Below are 27,060 nucleotides of genomic sequence, written 5' to 3'. Positions count from 1 at the left end.
GGTCACAGATTGTGTATATCTAAAATTTTCCTAGATAATTCAAAGCTATTTTCCAGAATGGTTGTTATACTAATTTTAAAATTTCAGTTTTACTTAATTCATTTTGAGAATTTTTTTTGTTCTTCTTCAAATCTGTTTGACAATACACTCCCTTGCTCTTTACTCATTTGTTAAATGTCTTCAAGTCTGCACTTTTACTTATTGCATATACTATTTCTGATAATTCTAAAACAGAAGCTATGCAGGTTTGATTCTGCTGTCTCAGGGCTTCTCGACCTTGACACTGTTGATATGATGGGCTAGACAAATCTTTATTGTGGGAAGCTGTCCTGGGCATTGTAGGATGTTTAATAGCATCCCTGGTCTCTACACACTAGATCCAGTAGCACATATTTCTCCCTCTCCAGTTGTGACAACCAGAAATATCCCCTGCAAGGCAAAATTGCCCTGGACTGTGAACCACTATGCTTTCTGGTTTTTTTTCTTCTGGGACCTCACTCATGGGGTCTTGTTTCCTTGTGTTTTGTGATTTGTTTTTACCATAAGCTCATGTTTCTTAGAACTATGCCTGTGGAAATTCTCCAGTGCCTGGGTTGAAGGTGTTTTCTTCCAGGACTGTTTTTTCATTTGATACTGCCAGGCACCTGAGGGCACTGGCAGCTCAAGATCACAAAAAAGTAAATTCTTGGTTGTAATTATTTGGGCCACCCAGGTAGTGTGAATTTGGGCAGCAATTCTGCACAATGGCTAGCTGGTAGTTATTAGTTCTTAAGAGAGGTATTTTTCTGCCTTCTGTTCAGTGCAAATAGGTAGAGCATGGATTTATTTTGGCAAGTAGGTAGAGCATGGATTTATTTTGAATTCACTCATAATAAATTGTAACCTTTGGGCTCCAGGTTTATAGGTTTATTCTGGGAGTGCAGACTCCTATTAGACTCCTCACCTTTGACAAGCCCTCCAATGCCTTGTGAGGTTTGTGAAAGTTGAAGCTCATTGTAAATGTTGACATCAGTGTGAGGATTCTCTCTGGCTCCTGCTTTCACGACTTTAGGCTTCCAAATTCACCTTTCATTCTTTTCCAGACAACTGACGCATTTAAAAAGAGGTGTTTTTGTTTGTTTGTTTGGTTGGTTGGTTTGGTTTGCTTTAAGAAAAAGCCCCAAATCAATACGGCTTTTATTGAGTCTTTAAAATACCACAAATAAGTCTGAAAAGTCATCTGGCACTTTGCTGTTTCTGTAGCTGGACAAATTAGATCTTATTCACCAGCCTGCTCAGAAACATAGATACCATCCCCAAATGTTCTGATATACTTGTTTTAATTGTTGTGGCTTGCTGAATCAAAATAGCTGAGTTTGATACAAGTTCAATGTCATTTCCTTCAAGAATTTAACTCATCTTTCTGGGCTTGAGATACTGAACAAGCAACACCTAGCCTCATCCAAACCCTGTGGATATATTTTTCATCCACGAAATTTTAGGTTTCAACTAGGGAACCATTCTCCTGAGTAACAACATTGATGGGGAAGTGAGCATACCCGACCTCATCTTGTAATGGAAGCCCAGTGTAACGCCCTTGATCGTGTTCTGTACGTGACTACAGATAGTGCGAACGGTAGCCAGTCCTTTTCTAGGTCCCACCACTTGTCAGCTCGGAGCCTCTTCTTTTTCTTTTCAAGGAGACTGAGTTCTGCATCAGTGTGACTGAAGTCTCTTTGCAGGGATCCTCTGGGGACCTTCAGAGTAACAGTGCATCAGAGTGATGTCAACATTTTCTGGAATGTCGGCAATCTTTTGTTGAGAATGGTCTTCATTCTTACAGTAGATGAGGCAGAGTAAAAAGAGGTTTTCAATGATTTTGTCCAGTATTTTTAGTTGTCTCTTGTGAAAGGATCAATCAGTAAACTCCTCTGCTATACTTTAGAACCTGAAGCCCACCACTTTTAAAAAATTATTAGCAATAGTGAAGCTAGCTGAACAAATGCATGGATTTTTAGCAGCCACAGAGAAGCAGTACAAACTAAATTAACATAGTTTATACAGAAGTACACCCCTGTGCACTTATGCTAGATGTGGGTCAGTTTTGAGAATATCAGTGAAGACCATGAGGACAGGTGTTTAACAAAGGGAGCAGTGGAGTGTCCTTCAGTCCAGGCAGTGTCAACACAGACCCCAAGTATACATCGCTAGTGACAGTTTCAGGGGTAGTCTCAGTTGGTATATGAAAAGAAGGAAATGGAGCCAGGCAAGATGGCGGAGGAGTAGGAGACCTGGATTTTGTCTGGTCTCAGGAATTCAGCTGGATAGGAATCAAGCCATTCTGAACACCTACGAACTCAACAGGAGATCGAAGAAGAGAGTAGCAACAACGCTCTGAACAGAAAAGCGACCACTTTCTGGAAGGTAGGACGTGCGGAGGAGTGAATCCGAGGCGATATTCGGGAGGATAGACGGCAGGGGAGGGGGCCTCCGCCAGCCACTTTTGGCAAGTGATAGAGCCGCGTAGCACAACATTGGAACTTTTAGAAGCCGGCTCTGCTGAGGGACGTTGCTCCAGTGGCTAAGCTGGGGGTGGAACCCTCTCAGGACAGCGTGGTCTCAGGACCCTCGGGGTCACAGAAAGACCGGGGCTACCTGAGTGCAGCAGAGCTCCCAGGTATTGGAGCGGGGAAGCCGGCTGCAGAGACGGAGCCGAGGCGCGGGCTCTCAGCTCAGGGTTGCCATAAACTGTGATCCGCGGCCCAGTCGGGCCACTGCTCCTCCCTCCAGCAGGGACCCAACAAGCGGCAGAGCTGGGGAGACTCCCCTTCCTCCCCCAGGAGGAGCAGCACAGGAGCGCACCGCAGGGATCTGCTGGGTTTGGAGACTCCACACGGGGGTCGGGTGCCAGAGATAGAAACGCTTGGTCACAGGCTGGGTGAGCACAGAGTGCGGCCAGAGACGGGGGAGACGGGAGTGACTGACTGCCTTTCTCTGGGGGCACACTCAGGAGCGGGGCCCCGAGTTCTCAGCTCCTCCAGGGTGGAGATTGGGAGGCTGCCATTTTCACCGTCATCCTCCAAAGCTGTACCGAGAGCTTGCAGGGAACAAAAGCTCCCGAGAGCAAACCCCAGCAGATTACTTAGCCCGGACCAGCAAGGGGGGTGGGGGGGGGGCAATTCCGCCTCCGGCAAAGACATTTGGGAACCACGGCAACAGGCCCCTCCCCCAGAAGATCAGCAAGAACAGCCAGCCAAGACCAAGTTTACCGATCAATGAGAACGGCAGAACTCCAGCGCTAGGGGAATACTGCACATAGAATTCATGGCTTTTTTACCATGATTCATTAGTCTTTCAAAGTTAATTTTTTCAACTGTTTTTTTTTTATTTTTCTTTTTCCCCTTTTCAACCAACATCTTATCAATCCCTTTTTTAAAAAAATTTTTTTTTATTTTTCATTTTTAGAGTCATATTCTATCCCTTCATAGTAGTTACCCTTATTTTTGGCAGATATATATATAAGTTGTTTGCTCTTTAAAATTTTGAGATACAGTTTCCTCTAACATATCAAAATATACCCTAAATCTCTAGTGTATGGCTTTCTTCTAGTCTCCTGCCTGATCACATTCTCTCCCCCCCCTTTTTTTCTTTCTTTCTTTCCTTTTTTTTAATCCTCTTCTTTCTTTTTTCAAACATCTTCTTATCAATTCCTTTTTTAAAAATTTTTTATAATTTTCATCTTTACAGTCATATTCCATCCCTTCATTGTATCAACCCTTATTTTGTACATATATAAGTCTTTCTTTCTTTAAAATTTTAGGAGGCACTTTCTTCTAACAGACTAAAATACACCCAAAATCTGGTGTGTGCCACTGATCTATGCACCAGCCTGATCATATTTGATCATATTCTGTTTTATTTTGTTTTGTTCTGTTTTTGTTTGTTTTTATCTTTTTCTTTTTCTTCTTCTTTTTTTCTCTTTCTTTTTTCTTTCTTTCCCTTTCTTTTCCCCTAGTTTCAGGTCTTTTCTGATTTGATTAGAGTATATTTTCTGGGGACGTTGTTAACCTGTTCGCATTTTGTTCTCTCATTCATCTGTTCTCCTCTGGACAAAATGACAAGATGAAAAAAATCACCTCAACAAAAAGAACAAGAGGTAGTACCGTCTGCCAGGGACCTACTCAATACGGACATTAGTGCAATGTCGGACCTAGAGTTCAGAATCATGACTTTAAAGATACTAGCTGGGCTTGAAAAAACCTTGGAAGTTATTAGAGAAACCCTTTCTGGAGAAATAAAAGAACTAAAATCTAACCAAGTCAAAATCAAAAAGGCTATTAACGAGGTGCAATAAAAAATGGGGGCACTAACTGCTAGGATAAATGAGGTAGAAGAGAGAATCAGCAATATAGAAGACCAAATGATGGAAAATAAAGAAGTTGAGAAAAAGAGAGATTCTGCCCTCTGGACCACGAGGGCAGAATTTGAGAGATAAGCGATACAATAAGACGAAACAACATTAGAATAATTGGGATCCCAGAAGAAGAAGAAGAAAGAGAGAGAGGGGCAGAAGGTATATTGGAGCAAATTATAGCAGACAACTTCCCTAATGTGGGGAAGGAAACAGGCATCAGAATCCAGGAGGCACAGAGAACCCCTCTCAAAATCAATAAAAATAGGTCAACACCCTGACATCTAATAGTAAAACTTATGAGTCTCAGAGACAAAGAGAAAATCCTGGAAGCAGCTCGGGAGAAGAGATATGTAACCTATAATGGTAGAAACATTAGATTGGCAACAGACCTATCCACAGAGACCTGGCAGGCCAGAAAGGACTGGCATGATATATTCAGAGCACTAAAAGAGAAAAATATGCAGCCAAGAATACTATATCCAGCTAGGCTGTCATTGAAAATAGAAGGAGAGATAAAAATCTTCCAGGACAAACAAGAACTAAAGGAATTTGCAAACACGAAACCAGCCCTACAAGAAATATTGAAAGGGGTCCTCTAAGCAAAGAGAGAGCCTAAAAGCAGCATGGACCAGAAAGGAATACAGACAATATACAGTAACAGTCACTTTACAGGCAATACAATGGCACTAAATTCATATCTTTCAATAGTTACCCTGAATGTAAATGGGCTAAATGCCCCAATCAAAAGACACAGGCTATCAGATGGGATTAAAAAACAAGACCCAAAGAAGGGCAGAGTGGCAACATGGCAGCCCCGGGAGCTGGTGACCCTCTCCATGCCAAGAGTGGAAAGGCCCCTGTGGCTCAGCGCATCGACCCAACTCGGGAGAAGCTGACTCCCGAGCAGCTGCAATTCATGCGGCAGGTGCAGCTCGCCAAGTGGCAGAAGAGTCTGCCACAGCGGCGGACCCGGAACATCGTGACCGGCCTGGGCATTGGGGCCCTGGTGTTAGCTATTTATGGCTACACCTTCTACTCCGTGTCCCAGGAGCGTTTCCTAGATGAGCTGGAGGATGAGGCCAAAGCTGCCCGAGCCCGAGCCCTGGCAAGGGCATCAGGCCCCTGAACCGGATGGGCACTGCACGTCTCCAACCTGCTGGAGCCCCTTCACATGATGGATGATGCCCTATGACCCTGTCGGAATCAAAGCCTGCACACAGCATCGTTGGCCTCAACCTTGAACGATGATTGAGCCCAAGAATTTTCTGCATTTGTCCAGGTCAAGAGAATATTGCCCACTTTACACAAACTGTGTCCAGTCACTGAGCCCTTGTATTTTGTTTCTTTGTTTGAGAGTTATACGTCCTTGGCTTTTCTCAGGATTTCTGACTTTGTGGTTTACCCTCTTTACCTCCCAGGGGCTTAGCTGTTGTGCATGTGGCAGCTCTGTGTAGTGTTGGAGCCTAAAGTGGGAAAGATGGAGTTAGGCTGAGAATAATAAAACTGAGTCACCTCAAAAAAAAAAAAAAAAAAAAACAAGACCCATCGATATGCTGTCTGCAAGAGACTCATTTATACCCAAAAACACCCCCACATTGAAAGTGAAGGGGTGGAAAACCATTTACCATGCTAATGGACACCAAAAGAAAGCTGGGGTGGCAATCCTTATAGCAGACAAATTAGATTTTAAACCAAAGACTGTAATAAGAGATGAGGAAGGACACTATATCCTACTTAAAGGGTCTATCCAACAAGAAGATCTAACAATTGTAAATATCTATGCCCCCAACATGGGAGCAGCCAATTATATAAGGCAATTAATATCAAAAGCAAAGAAACACATTGACAACAATACAATAATAGTGGGGGACTTTAACACCCCCCTGACTGAAATGGACAGATCATCTAAGCAAAAGATCAACAAGGAAATAAAGACTTTAAATGACACACTGGATCAAATGGACTTCACAGACATATTCAGAACATTCCATCTCAAGGCAACAGAATACACATTCTTCTCTAGTGCCCATGGAACATTCTCCAGAATAGATCACATCCTAGGTCACAAATCAGGTCTCAACCGGTACCAAAAGACTGGGATTATTCCCTGCATATTTTCAAACCACAATGCTTTGAAACTAGAACTCAATCACAAGAGGAAAGTCAGAAAGAACTCAAATACATGGAGGCTAAAGAGCATCCTACTAAAGAATGAATGGGTCAACCAGGAAATTAAAGAAGAATTAAAAAAAATTCATGGAAACCAATGAAAACGGAAACACAACTGTTCAAAATCTTTGGGATGCAGCAAAGGCAGTCCTGAGAGGAAAGTATATAGCAATACAGGCCTTTCTCAAGAAACAAGAAAGGTCTCAAATACACAACCTAACCCTACACCTAAGGGAGCTAGAGAAAAAACAGCAAATAAAGCCTAAACCCAGCAGGAGAAGAGAAATCATAAAGATCAGAGCAGAAATCAATGAAATAGAAACCAAAAGAACAGTAGAACAGATCAATGAAACTAGGAGCTGGTTCTTTGAAAGAATTAACAAGATTGATAAACCCCTGGCCAGACTTATCAAAAAGAAAAGAGAAATGACCCAAATCCACAAAATCATGAATGAAAGAGGAGAGATCACAACCAACACCAAAGAAATACAAACAATTATAAGAACATATTATGAGCAACTCTATGCCAGCAAATTAGATAACCTGGAAGAAATGGATTCATTCCTAGAGATGTATCAACTACCAAAATTGAACCAGGAAGAAATAGAAAACCTGAACAGACGTAAAACCACTAAGGAAATTGAAGCAGTCATCAAAAATCTCCCAACAAACAAAAGCCCAGGGCCAGATGGCTTCCCAGGGGAATTCTACTAAACATTTAAAGAAGAATTAATACCTATTCTCCTGAAACTGTTCCAAAAAATAGAAATGGAAGGAAAACTTCCAAACTCATTTTATGAGGCCACCATTACCTTGATCCCCAAACCAGACAAAGACCCTATCAAAAAGGAGAATTACAGACCAATATCCTTGATGAACATGGATGCAAAAATTCTCACCAAAATACTAGCCAATAGGATCCAACAGTACATTAAAAGGATTATTCACCACGACCAAGTGGGATTTATCCCTGGGCTGCAAGGTTGGTTCAACATCCGCAAATCAATCAACGTGATACAATATAGTAACAAAAGAAAGAACAAGAATCATATGATCCTCTCAATAGATGCAGAGAAAGCATTTGACAAAGTACAGCATCCTTTCTTGATCAAAACTCTTCAGAGTATAGGGATAGAGGGTACCTACCTCAATATCATAAAAGCCATCTATGAAAAACCTACAGCGAATATCATTCTCAATGGGGAAAAACTGAGAGCTTTCCCCCTCAGGTCAGGGACGTGGCAGGGATGTCCACTCTCACCACTGCTATTCAACATAGTATTAGAAGTCCTAGCCACAGCAATCAGACAACAAAAAGAAATCAAAGGCATCCAAATTGGCAAGGAAGAAGTCAAACTCTCACTCTTTGTAGATGATATGATACTTTATGTGGAAAATCCAAAAGACTCCACCCCAAAAGTGCTAGAACTCATACAGGAATTCAGTCAAGTGGCAGGATATAAAATCAATGCACAGAAATCAGTGGCATTCCTATACACCAACAAGAAGACAGAAGAGAGAGAAATTAAGGAGTCAATCCCATTTACAATTGCACCCAAAACCGTAAGATACCTAGGAATAAATCTAACCAAAGAGGCAAAGGATCTGTACTCAGAAAACTATAAAATACTCATGAAAGAAATTGAGGAAGACACAAAGAAATGGAAAAACGTTCCATGCTCATGGATTGGAAGAAAAAACATTGTGAAGATGTTAATGCTACCTAGAGCAATCTACACATTCAATGCAATCCCCATCAAAATACCATCCACTTTCTTCAAAGAAATGGAACAAATAATCCTAAAATTTGTATGGAGCCAGAAAAGACCCCGAATAGCCAGAGGAATGTTGAAAAAGAAAAGCAAAGCTGGCGGCATCACAATTCCGGACTTCCAGCTCTATTACAAAGCTATCATCATCAAGACAGTATGGTACTGGCACAAAAACAGACACATAGATCAATGGAACAGAATAGAGAGCCCAGAAATGGACCCTCAACTCTATGGTCAACTCATCTTTGACAAAGCAGGAAAGAATGTCCAATGGAAAAAAGACAGTCTCTTCAACAAATGGTGTTGGGAAAATTGGACAGCCACATGCAGAAGAATGAAACTGGACCATTTCCTTACACCAAACACAAAAATAGACTCCAAATGGTTGAAAGACCTAGATGTTAGACAGGAGTCCATCAAAATCTTAAAGGAGAACACAGGCAGCAACCTCTTCGACCTCAGCTGCAGCAACTTCTTCCTAGAAACATCGCCAAAGGGAAGCAAGGGCAAAAATGAACTATTGGGATTTCATCAAGATAAAAAGCTTTTGCACAGCAAAAGAAACAGTCCACAAAACCAAAAGACAACCGACAGAATGGGAGAAAATATTTGCAAATGACATATCAGATAAAGGGCTAGTATCCAAAATTCATAAAGAACTTATCAAACTCAACACCCAAAGAACAAATAATCCAATCCAGAAATGGATGAACATGAACAGGCATTTTTCCAAAGAAGACATCCAAATGGCCAACAGACACATGAAAAAGTGCTCAACATCGCCCGGCATCAGGGAAATCCAAATCAAAACCTCAATGAGATACCACCTCACACCAGTCCGAATGGCTAAAATTAACAGGTCAGGAAACGACAGGGGTTGGCGGGGATGCGGAGAAAGGGGAACCCTCCTACACTGTTGGTGGGAATGTAAGGTGGTGCAACCACTCTGGAAAACAGTATGGAGGTTCCTCAAAAAGTTGAAAATAGAGCTACCATACGATCCAGGAATTGCACTACTGAGTATTTACCCCAAAGATACAAATGTAGGGATCCGAAGGGGTACGTGCACCCCAATGTTTATAGCAGCAATGTCCACAATAGCCAAACTGTGGGAAGAGTCAAGATGTCCATCGACAGATGAATGGATAAAGAAGAAGTGGTATATATACACAATGGAATATTATGCAGCCATCAAAAGGAATGAGATCTTGCCATTTGCAACGACGTGGATGGAACTGGAGGGTGTTATGCTGAGTGAAATAAGTCAATCAGAGAAAGACAGGTATCATATGACCTCACTGATATGAGGAATTCTTAATCTCAGGAAACAAACCGAGGGTTGCTGGAGTGGTGGGGGGTGGGAGGGATGGGGTGGCTGGGTGATAGACATTGGGGAGGGTAGGTGCTATGGTGAGCACTGTGAATTGTGCACGACTGTTGAATCACAGATCTGTACCTCTGAAACAAATAATGCAATATATGTTAAGGGAAAAAAAAAAGAAGATAGCAGGAGGGGAAGAATGAAGGGGGGGAAATCGGAGGGGGAGACGAACCATGAGAGATGATGGACTCTGAAAAACAAACTGAGGGTTCTAGAGGGGAGGGGGTGGGGGGATGGGTTAGCCTGGTGATGGTTATTAAAGAGGGCACGTTCTGCGTGGAGCACTGGATATTATGCACAAACAATGAATCATGGAACACTATATTAAAAACTAATGATGTAATGTATGGTGATTAACATAACAATAAAAAATTTTTAAAAAAAGAAGGAAATGGAGCCAAACATCGCCTACAGTTAGACCACACAATAGGTGCATTATCCAGTGCATTCTAAAATTCAAGGAAGAGTAAGTCTTCTTGGTGAGCGTAATTCACTTTCATTGTAAAAGTTCCGTGGAGATGAAGCCCCATTGATGGGGCTGATGCTCCATGATTTATTTGGATGTATCCTCAAGTTTATGAAAAGTGGTCAAGAGCACTGTGGTCAGACTGCCAGGGTCAGAGTCCAGGCTCCCCCACTTAAAAGATTTTGCTTCTTAACCTCTCTGTGTCTCTGTTTTATTATCGTGAAATGAGAATAATTCTAGAAACTATCCCACAAATTTGTTGTGCAGTGTGTATGAATAAGTGCCCATAAGACACCAAGAATAGTGCCTGGAATATATAAGCACTCAATAGATGTTAACTTTAAAAAAGTAAAAAAAAAAAACCACACACACACAAAAAAACCCACAAAAAGAACTCTAGAAACTTAAAGCAAAACTCATACTTAGCAAAATCCAAGACTTTCTCCTAAAATGTGATGCCATGTCCATCAGATAGCACTGCATTTCTTTTTTTTTTTTTAAGATTTTATTTATTTATTTGACAGAAAGAGACACAGTGAGAGAGGGAACACAAGCAGGGGGAGTGGGAGAGGGAGAAACAGGCTTCCTGTGGAGCAGGGAGCCCGATGTAGGGCTCGATCCCAGGACCCTGGGATCATGACCTGAGCTGAAGGCAGATGCTTAACGACTGAGCCACCCAGGCGGCCCCAGCACTGCATTTCTTTACCATTGGTGGTTTCACTGTACTCAGAGTAGTCAAGCAATAAGAAATTGGTCAGTGGTCAGTCACTTTGTCTGTGGGTCCAGCTTAAGTTCAGTGTGAGCACTTCCTCCATCTAATACATCAGCAGTGTTTTACTTTCAAGATGAGAGTGTTTACACGTCTTGTCACATCAGTAACACGTGAGCTGCCTGAGGTCTGATGAGTTGCATCCTTCAAAGTCTTTTAATTCCCTCTGGTGGGAAAGCAGTTCAGTAAATCTTTCCGACAACTTTCCATGATGTCATCACCCAATAGCATCAACATAAACAATGTCTCCATACTCTGCTTCATCTTCTTCCAAACTTCCAATAAGCCAACAAAAGCCCACAAAGAAAGAAAATTCACAGTTTTGGTGACTTGCTCCGTGGAATCATGCAGTGAATGTGATTTTTGCAAAGCGCAAGGTCTATACTCCTCAAACAAATGATGCCATGCAAACTCCTTTCAATGGGACTAAACTGCTGAGACCCTTCTGCCGCCATCTTTGCCTTTGTTTGTTTGCCTAGCTATCTGTAGTGAGCTCTGTTTTTGCATGTTTATAGCCACACTCTTTTTAACAACCTCTTCTTGGGAGGTTGAGGTCTGGTTTCGTCAGAAGTCTCTGGTGGACTGCCTTTCGGGACCAGGGGGCCAAAGTCTTTCCCTGGTCTCATGGAGAAAGCCTAGCCTGCTAAGTGTGAATCTTGCTTTCAGTTTCTGCACTTTTTGCTTGTTTTCTTTAAGTTAGCATTTGTTGGGCACTTACTCTGTGCCAGGAACTATTCTAGATGCTTTCCATGTGATTCACTCAACTGGAAAGGCAACAAGCAGCCTAAGCCACATTTGGCTCTTCTCAATGGGGTAGGAGCAAAGCAAGAGTGAGAGGTCCAAGTCACAGCCATCATCTGCCTGCAGACGCCCCCTGGCCCTGCACTTCCTGACACAGTTGATGGCTCTACTGTCCAGCCAACATCTGAGGCGGGGACCTCAAAGGACCTCCCTCCCTTCCCACATCCCATGTGCTCCTGGCCCCACATGGTCTCTCCCTCCCTGGCTTACCACTATTGCATCACTTTTCACATCGATCTGGAACCATCTCTCTCCCTGTCCGTCTTCCCCTCTGAGGACAGAGACTGTCTTCCATCTCTGGATGCTCAGTGCCGTAGCAGACTCTCAAAAGATGTTCATGGGATAAATGAATAGTGTCCTTTCATTTCTACATAAGAATTTCTTGAGTTAGTCCTTCTGTCCCTGTCCCATTAACTGCCCCAGTTGAGGCTCCTGCTCTTTCCCATCAGAACTCTTAAAGTCACCTCCTAACTGATGTTCCTTCTCTCCACTTAGGCTTACTCCCGCCCACTTTCCTCATCCTCTCAAGGGACATCTATCCAAGGTACAACTGAGAGTGTGCTGTTGTTCTGATTAAACACTGCAATGCTTCTCTTTGACCTTGAATAATTCAAGGTCTCATCACATGCCTCTGTTTCTCCTGAGCCCTCTGTTTAGCCAGGCTAAATGGTAGTGTATGTGCAGTGTGTGTGTGTGTGTGTGTGTGTGTGTGTGTGTGTGTGTGTGTGTGTGTTTAGGTTTCCTTGCCTTTGCACATGTGACTTCCACCTGGGATGCTACCCCTTTTCTTTACCTGCCAATCTCCTGCCATCCTTTGAGAGCCAGCTCGTGAGGACTTCCGGGACTCTAGAGCCTCCAGCTTCACAGGATTAGATCTCTGGTTGAGCATTTGTTGATTGTCGTTGCTTACATATCTATGCCCCCCTCTCTCCCTACCTGCTAGGCTCGAGTCCCTTAAAATCCTGAGCGTGGGATTCCTAACTCCTTGGTAAGCTTTAAAAAATACTGGAGGCAGCAGGAGGGAGGTGTACATCTGTGTGCAGTGAAAACTACTTTCAGCCGAAAGACCCTGGAGGAAGAACCCGAGTCGACACTGTGGCTGACATGGCTGCTAAAGATGGTCCAACCCCCAGAACATGGGCTTTTACTCCAGCCTCCCTGCCTCATCTCTCCATCTATGCGCTCCTCCCATCCTCTCTTCTTCTTTTCTTTTATTCATTTGCCTTCCCTTCCTTCTGCCTGTTGCTATTTAGCATTAATCATATATTGCACAAAACAATATTATAGCAATGGTAAGGGAAATAAGTGATAATAATAGTGTACCCACAATTCTGCTACCACAACAAATCCGATTGTTTTCATTTGTTTAGATTCCCTTCCCATCTTTGTTTGCCCATGTCATTTTGCAGAGTTGTAATCATAATGCAGTTTTAATTTTGTAGTCTACTTTTTAACTTAATATCAGAAACATTTTCCATGCTCCTACATAGTCTTCATAATTATCATTTTAATGGCTGCATAATATTCCGTAGAAGATACGCCAAGTTTTACTTCACTGTTTCCTTTCTGCTGGACGATTCCAGTTTTTCCCTGTTGCAGAGAGTGCCGTAATACACAGGATCTTTTACAAAATTCTTTTTCTTGTTCCTCCCTGTTCACTTTTCTTTACTTTCTCCTCTTTTCACTCTTTCCTGTGTCTCCTTCTACCTCCCCTCCTTGACCACAGCTGTCTCCTAGAACAGTAATTTGCCCCCAAGTGGATATGGAAATCATCTTAACAGGACCCAGGATTTTGGGGAAAAAATTACTACAAATTGGTTATAAAATGCTCCCAAGGTCACTTTTGCTATTTTTGTACCCTTAAAACTGTAAATGGTAAGCCTTCTTGCCCACAAGGGGTAGGAACATAGGATTAGGTAGGACTATGAGAGAAGGCTCAAGCCTATGACAGGGACACAATGTTTGTAATGGAAGAAAAAGAGAGATGACCCGAATGTCTATTGATAGGGAAATAGCTAAGTAAACCATGATCTGTCCATGCTCAGAATATTATGTATCACTTAAGGAGATTGTTGTAGGGATGCCTGGGTGGCTCAGTGGGGTAAGCGTCTGCCTTCGGCTCAGGTCATGATCCTGGAGTCCCGGGATCGAGTCCCGCATCGGGCTCCCTGCTCCGTGGGGAGTCTGCTTCTCCCTCTGACCCTCCCCCTCTCATGTGCGCGCGCTCTCTCTCTCTCTCTCAAATAAATAAATAAAATCTTTAAAATAAATAAATAAATAAATAAAATCTAAAAAAAATAAAGATATTGTTGCAGATTTGTATGTACCAGCTTAGGTAGATAAGCCTTTTTTTTTTTTTTTTTAGTGAATTTAGTTGCGGAATATTTGTAGTTACAATTTATATAAAAAAACAACAGCAAAACCTACACCCACATGAGTACCTTATATTTTCTATGGATATATACAGACATACATGCTGGTAACAGTGATCACCTCTCTGTTTAGGAGAAAAGGTGTGGATTTGGGGGACCAATCAAAGGGAATCGGAGCCTGAACTGCAGTGGTTTCATTTTTGTTTTAATCAAGGAAAATGTATTCACATATGGCTTGTATAACAAAAAAATTAATTAAATGAATGTCGCCACTGTTGTGTCTTTCTGTTTGCATTGTACACTGACCAGCCCGGATTCAAGCGCTGTCCGGGAGGAAATGGAACGTAATAAGAGAATGCTGCTAAATATGCAAATGTCCTTTTGGGAAGAGTGGGCTTTTTGCTCACCGCCCCCCATTGGTATGTAGGTTGTTTCAGACAGTACTGGTGGGCCCAGGGTGGGGAAGCTCTCCCAGGAGGTGAGGAGGCCCCTGACTCAGTCCCTCCCTCTCAGCCAGTCCTCCCCACCCCCATCCCAGCAGGTGGAAGCTGAGGGTTTTGAAGTGTAGTCTCTTGCCCTGAATCCTGGATGGAGGACAACAGATGGGGCCACACAGCCTTGCTGCTCAGACCGAGGGGAACAGGTGGAGGCTTTGGGGCCAGAGTGTGAATGCTGGCGATTCATGAGTGGTGCAGGCAGGCGGAGTGCCCAGCGTCAGGCCGGGGACAGCTGGGCGGCACGTGGGCGGGAGAGGGAGCAGGGGCACGGGGCTGGGCTGGGTGGGTGGGTCCGGCCGGCCACGGAGAGGACGCATGAGAGGGCAGAGGATAAGGGAGGGAAAGAGGGAGAATTCCTCCCACCCACCCAGGGGGGGGGGAGGTCAGAGGTCCCAGGCTGACCTGAAAGGCTTAGGGAGCAGCAGGATGAGTAGACATGGTGAGGGAGGAGAGTGTTCCTTTTCTGCCTTTACCCTCCTCCCCCATTCCCAGCTGTCCTCTACCTAGCCCTAAACCCGAGGCATTTGGGCCATTCCAGCAGCTGTGCCAGGCCTTTGGCTGGGTCAGGGCTGGGGCAGGGGAGGGAAGCAGTTGCCCTCCCCCCCCCCCCCCACAGACAAGGGTTAGGAGCACGGAGGAGGTGACCAGGTTGGGAAGTCATGAACACATGACAGGACAGTCCATGCTTTTCTGCCCAGAACTCCCATCTGCCTACGGCACACCTCACCCCATTTCTCTTTAGTTAAGTGAAAGAGTAGGAAAAGTAAGAGAACTGTGAATATAGTGATGATTATTAGTAACATTTACAGAACACTTACGGTATGCACAGGACTTTTGATTTTGTAATTTATCACTGTATCCTTCCAACAGCCCGCTCTGAAAGTACTATAACTTCCATTTTACAGGTGAGAAAACTGAGGCTTCTTGGTTAAGTAATGTGCTCAAAGTCAGACACTTTGACTTTGAAGGGACAGAAGTAAGATCTGATGTCAAATTTGTTTGACACAAGGGACCAAACTCATAACCTTTGAGGAGGACTGAATGAACAAATTGCTCAGCTGAGAGCCAGCAGTCCCCCATTTCCAGAAGGAGCAAGAGGTGGATGGGCCTAAGTGAGTCTTTTTCATTGTCAGAACTGAGAGCAGTTAGATGAGGTAGGGTGGAAGGTAAAGGAAGCTAGAAAATCCTTTTCTATGGAGTTTTTCCCAAATAGGAGCAATCCCATCCCTTTGGACTGGTTTAGGAGACTTGGCCTGGAAAAAAGGGAACCGAGCACTTTGGGTTGAGCATCAGGAGATAGGAGTCTCTCCATTCCCTCCGGGTGGGCAGGTTTGCTGGCATTCCTAAACCCCAGCCCCTCTTTGTCTTACAGCTTTCCGTATGGGCAAGACAAAGACAAAGACTCCGGGGGTGGGGCGGGGGGGGGATCGGGGGGTGGTGCAGGGACTCCATCTCCCTCTGGCGGGGTGCACTCTGCCGGTGGAACATCTCCCCTGACGCCTGGCGCAGTGCACCTGCGAGTCGCCCTACCCCCCTGAGCCCAGATATGGCTCCTTCTCCCAGCCTCAGGAAGGCGGCACAGAACCGGCTAGGGTTGGGAGCGGGAGCTGCGGGAGTGGGGGCCGGCCCTGGCCAGCTACTCGCCCCACGCCCAGACTTCCGTTCGGCCAGCAGGGGGAGCCCGAGGCCCAGGCAACGGCCCTGAGCGGGGCGGCTTCTTCTGGGGGCGGTTGCTATGGGTGCGCAGATCCACACACCACTCGAGCCTCAGTTTCCTGGTCTGAGAAATGGGAAAATAATTATACTTTCTTCATCAGCAATGTTATCAGAGTTAAATGAGTTCTAGACAATAAAGCATTGCTAGACTTTCTTCTTGTTCTCTTGTACTATGTTATCCTGATCATTCAGCCTTCAATAAATGTTTCTGGAGCTCTCCTAGGCACTAGAAACCCATTTTTAGTCCTGGATGAAGCCTGTCTAACTTGTGGGCCACGGACAGTGGTAAAAATGGAAAGGCTTGGCAACTGGAGGGCTCCTCTGTGCCTCCCAAGCCCCTGACCAGATAGAGTGGGTTGCTCTTCGGTGTGGGTGGACATGTCCAGCAAGCTCCTGTTTATTCCTCTGACCTGGAATTTGGGACTTTAGGGTAGGCCGCAGAGGAGGCAGGGAGCCCAGGCCACAGCCCACCTCTCCCCCTGACTGTAGGAAAATGCACTTAGTGCAAAGACCTTTCACACCCCAGGGCTCTCTGGTGACAGGGCCTTGGGCTCAGGGCACAGGGGCAAGGCAAATGTGAATGGAATAATCCCCAACTAGCATTTAGAGTTCTGCTTAAAATCAGGCTAAAGCCTGGAGCTGAGAGAATGGGCTGAAGCCAGAAGCTGTGGCCAAGCCTGAGATTTTTCAAAGGTCTCTTGTCTGTTGTTTTCCCAAGAATATGGCCCCGTTTGGATGCTGCGGTGATGGAGTCGATGCCTACTGGTTGGGCTTCTGGCTCCCATCCCTGCTGGGCGGGTCTTCCGTCAGACCATCACAGTGGAAGCCTGTGTGCATGGCTGACTTTCCACTTTGCTCCTTCCAAGAAGCCTTAACTTCAGCCAGCAACCCCCCACCCCTGGACGCAGTCCCCAAAGCACCTGATGAGGAATTCAGTGTGACCAGGTGACTGTTCACACTGGTTATGCTGCTTTTCAAATTCCGGATGTTTTGTTCCCTTGGTTGGACCGCAGACTGAGAGGGGCTCGTCGTGATGTGTTGCAAAGAACCTGGGAATGGGAGGCCGGAGCTCATGTTTCAGTGCCAGCCTTTGGTGGTCCCAGGCCTCCCTCCGAGCCTCTGGGTTCTGCACCAGGCAGCAGGACGATACCTCGGATAGATGTGACAAAGGTCCAGGCATGTGGTCCGGCCCCTCCTTCTGTCTGTATCTCCCCAAAACAAGTGAGAACACATGTTCACACAAAAACTCATACACGAATTTCACAGCAGCCTTATTTATAATAGCCTCAAAGTGGACACCACCCAAATGTCCATCAACCGATGAGTGGATCAACAGTGTGGTACAGACGCTCGCAAGACTATTACTCAGTCCTCAAAAAGACACATGTACTATACAGGTGAACTCTGAAGACATTATGCCAAGTGAAAGAAGCCAGCCACAAAGGACCACATGTTGTATGGTTCCGTTCATATGGAGGCTCCAGAACAGGAAACCCCATGGGGACTGCAAGCAGATTAGTAACTGCCTGGGTCTGAGTAAGAGAGGATAGGAGTCAGGCAGTGGGTGCAAGGTTTTTTGGGAAGGTGATGAAAATGCTCTCAAATTAAACAATGGTGATGGCTGCACAATTCTGTAATTATGCTGAAACATCATTGAGTTGTACACTTTAAGTGGGTGCACTTTATGATAGGTAAGTTAGGCATCAATAAAGCTGTTTAAAAAATGCAACTGGGTGTTCTGAATTTAATCTAGAAACTCTCCTTCTGCCCCTCCTTCCCTCTTTCCCCCAATCCTCATGGCCCTCTACTCTCTCTCCGAACATACAGAAGGTAATGGGCCTACTTCTCTTTCTTGAGGGGCAAGGGTACTGTTGGATGTGTGGGAAGGAATAGGAAGCATTTAGGGAGTCTGGATGCCACCCTGCCTAACCTACAACGGAAGCCACAGGAGCTCCCCTGCCTTGATTTCCCCTTCTGCCCACTGTGGGGAGAGGAAGCAGGGGCTCCGGGGCCTTGCATTCCTGAGATGGTGTCTGGGGAGGCCAGAAAGGTGGGGAGAATGGCGGGAGGGGGTGGGCTGTGCAGGGAGCTCTAATGAGTCTGTTACATGGTGGAGCTGACTCGGGAATCTTCCAGGCAGTGTTGGGGTGCCAGGTGGACTGCACAGAGGTACTTCTTTGGCTGCAGTCAGGGCCAGAGAAGCCAAGAAATCCATGGCTGGTGCCCTGTGGGCTGGGGTCAGGGGTGGGGCCAGACCATGGCCTGCCAGATGAGGGGTTGCTGGTGCTTAGGGAAGGCTGATTCTTTAATTGGTCTGCAATGTGGCAGGGCAAACTGCTGGCCATGTGTCTGGTGGGGGCAGTGGGGGGGCGGTGGGAAGTGGGGGAGAGACAGGCTGGGGCAGGAGGCCCAGGGGCCTGCCCTTAAGACTCAGTGGGGGTGGGAGGAGAGGCGCTTGGAGATGGTGGAAGCTAGTACCTCCAGGTCTGTGAGCATCCAGAGCTCTGTGCCCAGCCAGCTGTCATCAACCACTTAGGATCCTTGACAAGTGGGGTCTGTTCTCAGTTTCTCTTCCTTCTGATTCATCTCTTCTTTGCTCCTGCTTCACTCCCTCAGGCTATGAGCATGCTCAGATCTCCCCACCTAAAACCAACCTCTTTTTGACCCCACTCTCCTGCAGCTAACAGTCCATCTTTTATTCTCTTCCCTGCCAAGCTCTTTCAAAGCCTTGTCTGCACCCGCGGCCCCCCTTTCCCTACCTGCTCCAATGTTAACTCAGGAGATGGTGCTTCTACCCCCGCTCCTCCCCCTTCTTGTCACCAAATCCTATCACTTCCCCCTCAGATCCTTCACGGCTGCTCTCCAGGCTCAAACCACTCAGCACCCTTCTTCCTGAAACACCTGCTAGCCTGCCTCCCCCCCCCCCCGCCCCGCCCGGGCTGTTCTTCTCAGTGCCGTGGGCAGAGCTGGCTTCGTTCCAATTTTTCTTGCATGCCCCCCCGAGTGATCTCCTCTCCCCCAGAGCTTTGACTGCCACCTCGATTGAGATGACCCAGCTGGAGCTCTGACTGTCTCCTGGGCCATTTCCACAAGCCTGCTGGCCCTTGCGCCTGGATGTCCCCTTAGGCCCATCCCGCCCAGTCTGTCCTCCTGCCCCCAGCCCCTGAAAGCTGCCTCTCCTTCTTTGTGTCCATCTCACAGTCGCCAGCATTCCCCAGGAGCCCCAGCTAGAAATCCAAGCCATAGCCTCTCCATCCTCCCTGGCTGCTCTGCGTGACTGGCCCAGGAGCCTGAGAGTCCCATGTGATGTCTCTCTCGTCCATTCTCTCGGTTTCCACAGCTTCCTCTCATGTTTGCCTTTTAATCTTCTTTGGCCAAGACAGGTCTTCCTGTTTTACCACTCCCTCCTCCAGTCCACTCTGCACAGGGTCACAGAATGGTCTTTCCAAAGCATCCTTCAGATCCTTCCCCCTCCTGCTCAAAAATACTCAGAGGCTTCCCATCACTAATAGCGTAGGTCATGATATCTGTCTAGTGATTGACAACCTGAAAAGTACTTTTGCACAAATAAAGCAGGTAAAGTAATTATTCCTCTTTTATGGAAAAAAGGACTAAGGCTCAGAGGGGTGCGGTGAGTGGTTGGGGTTCACCCAGTGCTAGAAGGGTGAGCCGGGCCTGGGGCTGAGGCCTTCTGGATTCAACTGGGTGCATGGCCCACGTGAGTCTTCTCAGCCTCCCCTGGGAGGCCACCAGCTGTCACCCTGTAGCCCAGCCTGAGGTGAGCGCCCTAGCCAAGGCCCTGGTCTTGCCCAGAAAGCCCTCCTCCATGCCACCAGAACTTCTCCACAAACACAGAGCATCCTGCTCCTCCTCCAAGGCCCCCAGGCCGGGCCAGCCCAGTGAGCTCTCTGCCTTCTCTGTGGCATCTGGAACGTACCTCCTGGAGCTTTAGCTAATTCTAAGCAGGCTTGACGCTAGCCCTGTCCTCTGGGTGCCACACTCTGAGCTCTTGGACAGCACCTTGGAACAGTGCCATCTTCATTGTAGGTCCCTAATAAATACTAGTTGAGCAAGCCAATGAGTGGATGAGGTTGCTGGAGGTTCTCTTCTCCAAGAACCCCTTCCAGACCAATGGGTTCAGCGATTCTAATAAGCCCCTGACCCTCCTTCCAGGAGTAAAACACACCACATCTGTATCAGTCTCAGCTCCGCCAGCTGGCTTCCCTTTAACCTCTCTGGGCTTCAGTTGACAATGGCTTTGCTACCTGCCAGGTGTGTGGTGAACATTAAATGGGATGCTCTATGTGGGACATAACGTATGTCTTTCTAAACATTCAATTGCTGTGCACCTGGCACACCTTTATTATCGTGGAAGTGTGCATCCACTCGATGCTGGCTCTGTCTGGGTGTGCTAGCAGCCTCCCTCCCTCCCCTCTGAGCTGGGGAAGCTGTGAACGCCAGCTGGGGTTTAAAGGGCTGGTGTTCAAGGGGTTCCCCGAGGGATCCACGGGGCCAGGGCCCAGAGTGCGGCTCATTTCTGGATGTCTCCCCCTGGCACCAGGCTCTTCCCCATCTCGTGGGTGGGTTTGACCAAATTTACTGCCTCTCTGGGTCTTGGTTTCCTTATCTATATAACAAACACGTTGAGTAGAACTTCAGATTTTCAAGTTTTTTTAAAGCCACAGAGCTCATAAAATCTTATATTCAAATAAAATCTCACACCAGGAACCCACATGTGAGATCAGTTAGAGCAGAGGTGCTCTAGCTAAAGCAGGGGTGGCTTTGTGAGCCTCCAAGACCTGACCCTCCTTCCCAGCCTCGGAGGTCCTGAGGCCCTCTGCCAAGCCCTGAAGGGTCTTCAGCACCCAGTGCTACCTGCCCACCCCACCCCACTGGTGAGAGGGCTGCCGGCCACCCTTCCAGCCGCGGCATTTTTAGCTCTCTTTCATCCCTGCTGAAATTCAACAAGACTGGTGGGAGGGAAGGGAAGACCGAGGTTAGAAAGACATCCTGATCCTCACAGGAAGGATGTGTATTGTTCAAGCCGATGCTCCCCACCTGATCGGAGCTCTTTCTGGAAACTATGGGGGAGACTCGGTTTTCTTAGCTCTCTAATCCCAGTGCTCAGCTCACTGTCTGATACAAAGAAGGGGGGCAATAAATGTTTGTTGAATAAGATAAAAGAATGAATGAATGAACAAAGGAACAGAGAGGCTGAGAAAGAAATGAAAGTGACATCCTGCTTCAGGAACACTTCCGAACCGTCTGGAGGCACTTGGACTAACCAGCCCCGACCTAGGCCATGCCTCCCCTGCCCTCCGGAGCATGCGGGCATGCAGGGGAGTTCTCAGGGTGGGGTGAAGCTCCTTCCCTCAGCATCTCCCCCACAGGAGCCTCTGACCTGGGAGAGGGGAGAAGGGTGAGGAGGCAGAGAGACCTAGATTCCAGATCTGAAGAGGGAGGGAGTTTGGAGGAAGGCACAGCAGGGCCGCGGAGGTGGGGTCCGGGGGCGGGGGGAGGGGGGTGGTCGGGAGGCCAGGGGCTTCCCAGCCATCCAGAAATCCTTCCCCTCCAACCTGCCCGCAGCCCTCCTCCCCCTCCTCCTCAGACACATACTGCCCAGGACAATGCCGAGAAACACCACAGGGAACGAAAATAAGCTCCTACCTGCTGGAAAGGGAAAGAGGCAAATCTTAAAACCTCATCCACTCCCCCAGACTTCTCTGGGGGCCTCACTGGCCTTGCTACCCCCCATTGCTGCTGGTATCCTGAGGCAAGGGTGCTCAGGAATGGCTTCCCTCCTTGGACAGGTCCTTCTCTGTCTAGTTTTGAGAATTCTAGGAAGGAGGGCGTGCAAGGTTGTCCCTCAGGGGTGCTACATTTCAGCCCCCCCTTCTCCCTACACCCCTGCCCTCAGCACAGAGACTGTAGGGGTGAGGGACCTGGAGAAGCCCAGGATGGGGCTCTGGAAGGAAAGAAGTCGGACCAAGAAGTAAAGGGGCGAGGGGGTAAAGAGTAGTCGCCTTGGAGTGTTCAGACTCACCGTGATATTATCTTACCCCCAGAGCCACATGCCAGATAGACGCTTTTCACTGGGTACCTGTAGGAGCCCCCAAATCTGGTACTTGTGGGATTTAGCATGACTGGCTGCACAGAGCAGATTCCAGAATTTTGCCCTCCCTACTCTTTTACTGTTGACACTACTCCAGCCGCCTGGGGTTGCCTACTTGCCTTGTGGATAAAATATCTGCGCTAACCCCGCTCCATAACTCAGCTCATTACGCCCTCGCAACTATGCACCGAGGCGGCATTCTTATGCCCATTTTATGGATGAGGAAACCAAGACTCAGCTGTTCCAGGCAGGGGAAAGCATGGAGGGTCATGTGTCTGCAGAGCACGAGTGGACCCTGGCATGGGGAGCGTCATCTGGTCAGGGGGTCCTGGACATACTTCAAAAGCCGGAGAGTTTTTGGCTCAATGTAAATTCTGGATATCTTGTTTCAGCTGTTCTGCGTGTACCTTCCCACATTGTCCTTTTCCCACTACAGACCTCTGATGTCCCCTTTCTCCTGCCACAAAACTCTCTTCCTCTCAGTCCTGGAATCTGCCCTAGATGGGGTAGCCAGGACTCACAACGTTTCTAGGTGGAAAAGCTTAGCACCCGTGGTCTCCATCTTGGCCATGTTTCCCACCTTAGAATGAACTTCCCAGCTGCTGGAGCAGGAGAGGATGAAAGATGTCATTTGTCTAAGTTGACCAATGGGTAAACGGAAGCCAAGGGAGGAGTCGTGATTTACCTGGACCACCCATCTAGTGAGTGGCAGGGTAAGGCCTAGAAGTCCGCTTCCAGCTCTTCTGACTCTTAATCAAGTGCTCTTTTCAGGGCACCAAATGGCTTTGCTGCCCAGGAGCACTCTGTTTACCACGGACACCCCCACTCCCTCCTGCCCAGAAGACTCTGAGGAGGTGGTGTGTTTTTTTCCAGAACAACTCTCTGGGATGGACCCTCACTGGGCCAGCTCTGTTCTCAAACAGGACAGTCTGATCCCCCAGAAGGCCTGGCCCTTGGAACAGGCAGAGGTTGAGGGAAGAGGGGAGGGAGGGAGAGAGAAAAGAAAGAAGGGAAGAGGGTTTGGGTTCATTTTACCCAGAACTGAAGAAAAACAAATGATCTACAGGTATTATGCAAACGTATCCACTACCTGTCAAGCACCCACAGAAAGAAGAATCGGGGGTGGGCTCAGGTGCCCTCCAGAGCTGAAGATGCTGGAAGGTTAGATAGGGTGATGCAATCACCTCTCCCCCTCCCCCACCCCCTGCCCCAACCTAGACCTGCCTGGGTCTTCCTGGGGTTTTTCTGTCAGCTCCATGAGTGAAAATCAGGGGGCTGAGTGAAAATCAAAAGAAAGCCTTGATCCCCAAAAAACATGGGCCAAGGCAAGGGCTCAAGGCAAGCGGACCGACGTGCAGGTTGGCGTGTTCCCGTGGCATGGGGAGTAAGCAGAATGTCAGGATGCCATTGGGAGTGTTGAGGAAGTCTGCAGGGGAAGCCAAGGGAAAGGAGGCAAAAGGAGAGTGGACACTTCCTAGTTTCTCCAGCTGGGCTCCAGGGGAGTACTGCAATTTTGCTGCCTGAGGCACAGATTCCTTGCTCCCCCTGAAGGCAGAAATGGAAGTGATCTTTCCCCAGGCTGGGTTTCTTCTTCCTCCCCCTGGAAGCTTCAACCTGCCCTGACCCCTCCTCCTAGCTGCTCAGCTTCCCGCCCCAGTCCATCCGCACAGTGCTTCAGCGCAGACCCCCTCAACAGAAGCCGTGTGCTCACTCTCCTCTGGGCAGAACCTTTTTCTTGATATCTGGGGATCCAACAAGGGGGCAATGCCCGCAGGGACTGGTGGTGGCCCGGTAGGGCGGCACTGACTCTCTTTGCCCTCCCAGGCCCATCTCCAATATCCACGAACAAGGATATCTCAGGTCAGGGTCTCTGCAAGGCCACAGTCTTCTGGGTGAGGGTCTGCCCCCCCCCCGGTGGTCCTTGGTGGGTACCAGTGGGCCGCCTAAACTGTAAGTGCAGCAGGAGACAGCCCAGGGAGGGATCGGGGTGGGGCACAGTGTGGAGAGCACTGTGTCAGGAGTCAGGCGCCTGGTTTCTGACTCTGGTCCCCTTAGGATTTGTTGTGTGATCTTATGGAAGTCCCCTCCTTCCCGGAGTCTGCTTCTTTATCTGTAACATGAGGGGATTGGACTGGATACCTTTTGGCTTGGGTGTTGTGCAACGAAGAGGGAGGAGGAGGAAAGAAAAGGGGCACAAGGGGGAGGGGGGGTGACAGTGGCTGAGATCATCTTAGGAAGGTAGGTCACATCTCTGAGTCCCAGTGCCCTCATTTGTAAAATGGACATTGCTAATAGACGAATAGGCAGTTCTGAAAGACAGAGGAGATAGGAATATAATGACTCAGGATAGAGCCTGCGAAGTAACGTGCTCTGGAAGGCTTCCTGAGAATATGCAGGGGCTGGTTTCATGGGAGAGCAGGGTTTCAGCAGTGAGGGGTGGGAGCGTGTGCCCCGGGCTTCTAGCTGACTGTTGGGGGGTGGGGGGGGGACACCCTGGAGCCCTGCAGGTGAGAGGCCGGGCCACGCCGGATGCAGGGGTCGCCCGAGGCCGAGCATCACGCATTGAGAAGGGGGCCAGTGAACACAGGGGAGGCTGCCCGTCTGTCCACTCCCGAGGCTGGATTCACACACCAGACCCTGGAAAAGCTCACATTTTCCCAGCTTTTCTCACCCAGAATCATTTCCTTTGTTTAGAGGAGGGGGTGGGGGAGGAGACGGAGGGCGAGGAGGGAGGGGCCCGCGGGTGCCGCCGCCGCCCCCGCCCCTCCCGGTGTGCCGAGCCGGCTTTTCGCTCAGCTCCCGCGCCGGGGGCGACGGAGGCGCCGGCGCCCGAGTCCAGTCCCAGCCAGCGACCGTCCCCCTGGATCTGACAGGCTGGCCCTAGATCGTGCAGGCATCCCCGGAGCGGGCGGTTGCCGACGGCGTCGAGCTGGGAGGGCGCTTGGACACGACCGTTCAGGCGGCTAGGAGCTCTGCCAGCTCTGGTGACCTTGGGTAAGTCTGTGCCTCGGTTCGCCCCCTGGCTCCCCAATGGGGGATGTAGGAGAGGGCTGAGAGGGGCGACCGGAATGCCCCTTGGGGCAGGAGCGGGCGAGAGTCCCTGGCCTGGGAGGGTCCCTGGAGCGGGACCCGGGCGCTGCTGAGAGGCGGGCGCCCGCAGTGGCTGGGGCCGGTGGCGCCGGGCACGTGTGCGCGCCGGCCGGGCAAAGGGGAGCCCGCGCCCCGATCTGCGGCTGGGCTCCGTCCCCCAGCCCCACGCCTGCCTGCCCAGTCCCAGGTACGACACCAGGGTGCTACCTCTTTAAAAGCGCCTGGGGCTGAGCCTCCGCCGCACCATGTGATTGCTTGAAAGGCCGGGCTGGGAGAGCTGCGACGGGAGCCGGGGACGATGAGCCGCCGGTGCGCGGTGCCCGGAGCCCAGCCCTGCCCGGCGCCGCCCCGCAGCTCTGCGCGCCACCAGGTGCCCAGAACTTTGGGCACCGCCTCCGGGACCCCCGGGTGGCCAGCGGGCAGGATGGTGAGCTCCCTGCAGACTCTTCTGTGGGATGGGTGGGCAGAGCCAGGCACGCGGACCCCTGTGGGGTGTGTGCGTGCGGGGGAGCTGCCTCACACCTGATAAAAAAGCCAGTGGAGGAGTGAGCACTGCTATTTTAAGTTGTTGAACGGAACCTCTGGGAATGGTAAGGGGAGGGGACAAAGATTAGGCAGAGAAAGGGCCAGGGTTCCCCTCCAGCCTGGGCAGGCACTAGATGTGCCAAGTGGGGAACCGCTCCAAAGGCAGCCGGGTTTCTGAGCTGCCTGGGCTCCCCCTGCCCCTCCCAGGCAGGCCTCCCCACCCCAGGCTTCCGTGACCACAGGTGCCTGCCTCCTGACCCTTGGTGCCCGTCTGCTGATGTGCCTGGCCTGTGCCTGCCATGCCGCCCTCCATCTCGGCCTTCCAGGCCGCCTACATTGGCATCGAGGTGCTCATCGCCCTGGTCTCTGTGCCCGGGAACGTGCTGGTGATCTGGGCAGTGAAGGTGAACCAGGCGTTGCGGGATGCCACCTTCTGCTTCATTGTCTCCCTGGCGGTGGCTGATGTGGCTGTGGGCGCTCTGGTCATCCCGCTAGCCATCCTCATCAACATCGGGCCACGGACCTACTTCCACACCTGCCTCATGGTCGCCTGCCCGGTCCTCATCCTCACCCAGAGCTCCATCCTGGCTCTGCTGGCAATTGCCGTGGACCGCTACCTCCGCGTCAAGATCCCCCTCCGGTGAGTCCAGAGCCGCTGAAGGTACCCGCTGCGCCCCACCCTGCGCCACATGCTGGGTGGCTCCAGGGCCATCTAGAGAGGATAAAAGGTAGAGCAGAAGACCCCACGGAAGCCAGATAGTCCCTGGGCCATTGTGCCCCAGCCCTCACTTGGCCTTTCGGTCACCTCTACAGTGCCAGGCTGAGCCGCAGTGGAAGTGGGGGTGGGGGTAGGGCTGGGTAGCTGGGCAAATGGGAACCTGGCAGTGCCCAGGACCCTAGAGCCGAAGCCGCTGCTGTTCCCCTGACATGGCCAGGGAAGCCAAGGCTGCCTGTCCAGCCTGGGGTGGGGGCCTTGGAGGGGGCCACCAAGACAGTC

At 49.0% G+C, this 27,060-nt stretch overlaps 1 protein-coding gene and 1 pseudogene across 1 annotated transcript in view; both read left to right on the top strand.

Annotated features, from left to right (window-relative positions):
* The first annotated feature begins 5,198 nt into the window (after window positions 1-5,198).
* Window positions 5,199-5,914, top strand: LOC114221963 (cytochrome c oxidase assembly factor 3 homolog, mitochondrial pseudogene; annotated as a pseudogene).
* A 20,448-nt stretch (window positions 5,915-26,362) lies between these two features.
* Window positions 26,363-27,060, top strand: part of ADORA1 (adenosine A1 receptor) — a 31,580-nt gene continuing 30,882 nt past the window's right edge. Inside the window, exon 1 of the mRNA XM_028120324.2 lies at window positions 26,363-26,703. Coding sequence (XP_027976125.2) covers window positions 26,363-26,703 — 341 coding nt within the window. The remainder of the gene's footprint in view (window positions 26,704-27,060) is intronic.

This window comes from Eumetopias jubatus, unplaced genomic scaffold, assembly GCF_037043125.1.
Source record: "Eumetopias jubatus isolate StellerSeaLion01/CBP00866 unplaced genomic scaffold, mEumJub1_p1.0 scaffold_12, whole genome shotgun sequence".
Lineage (NCBI taxonomy): Eukaryota > Metazoa > Chordata > Mammalia > Carnivora > Otariidae > Eumetopias > Eumetopias jubatus.
This window is presented reverse-complemented; position numbering and strand designations above follow the sequence as displayed.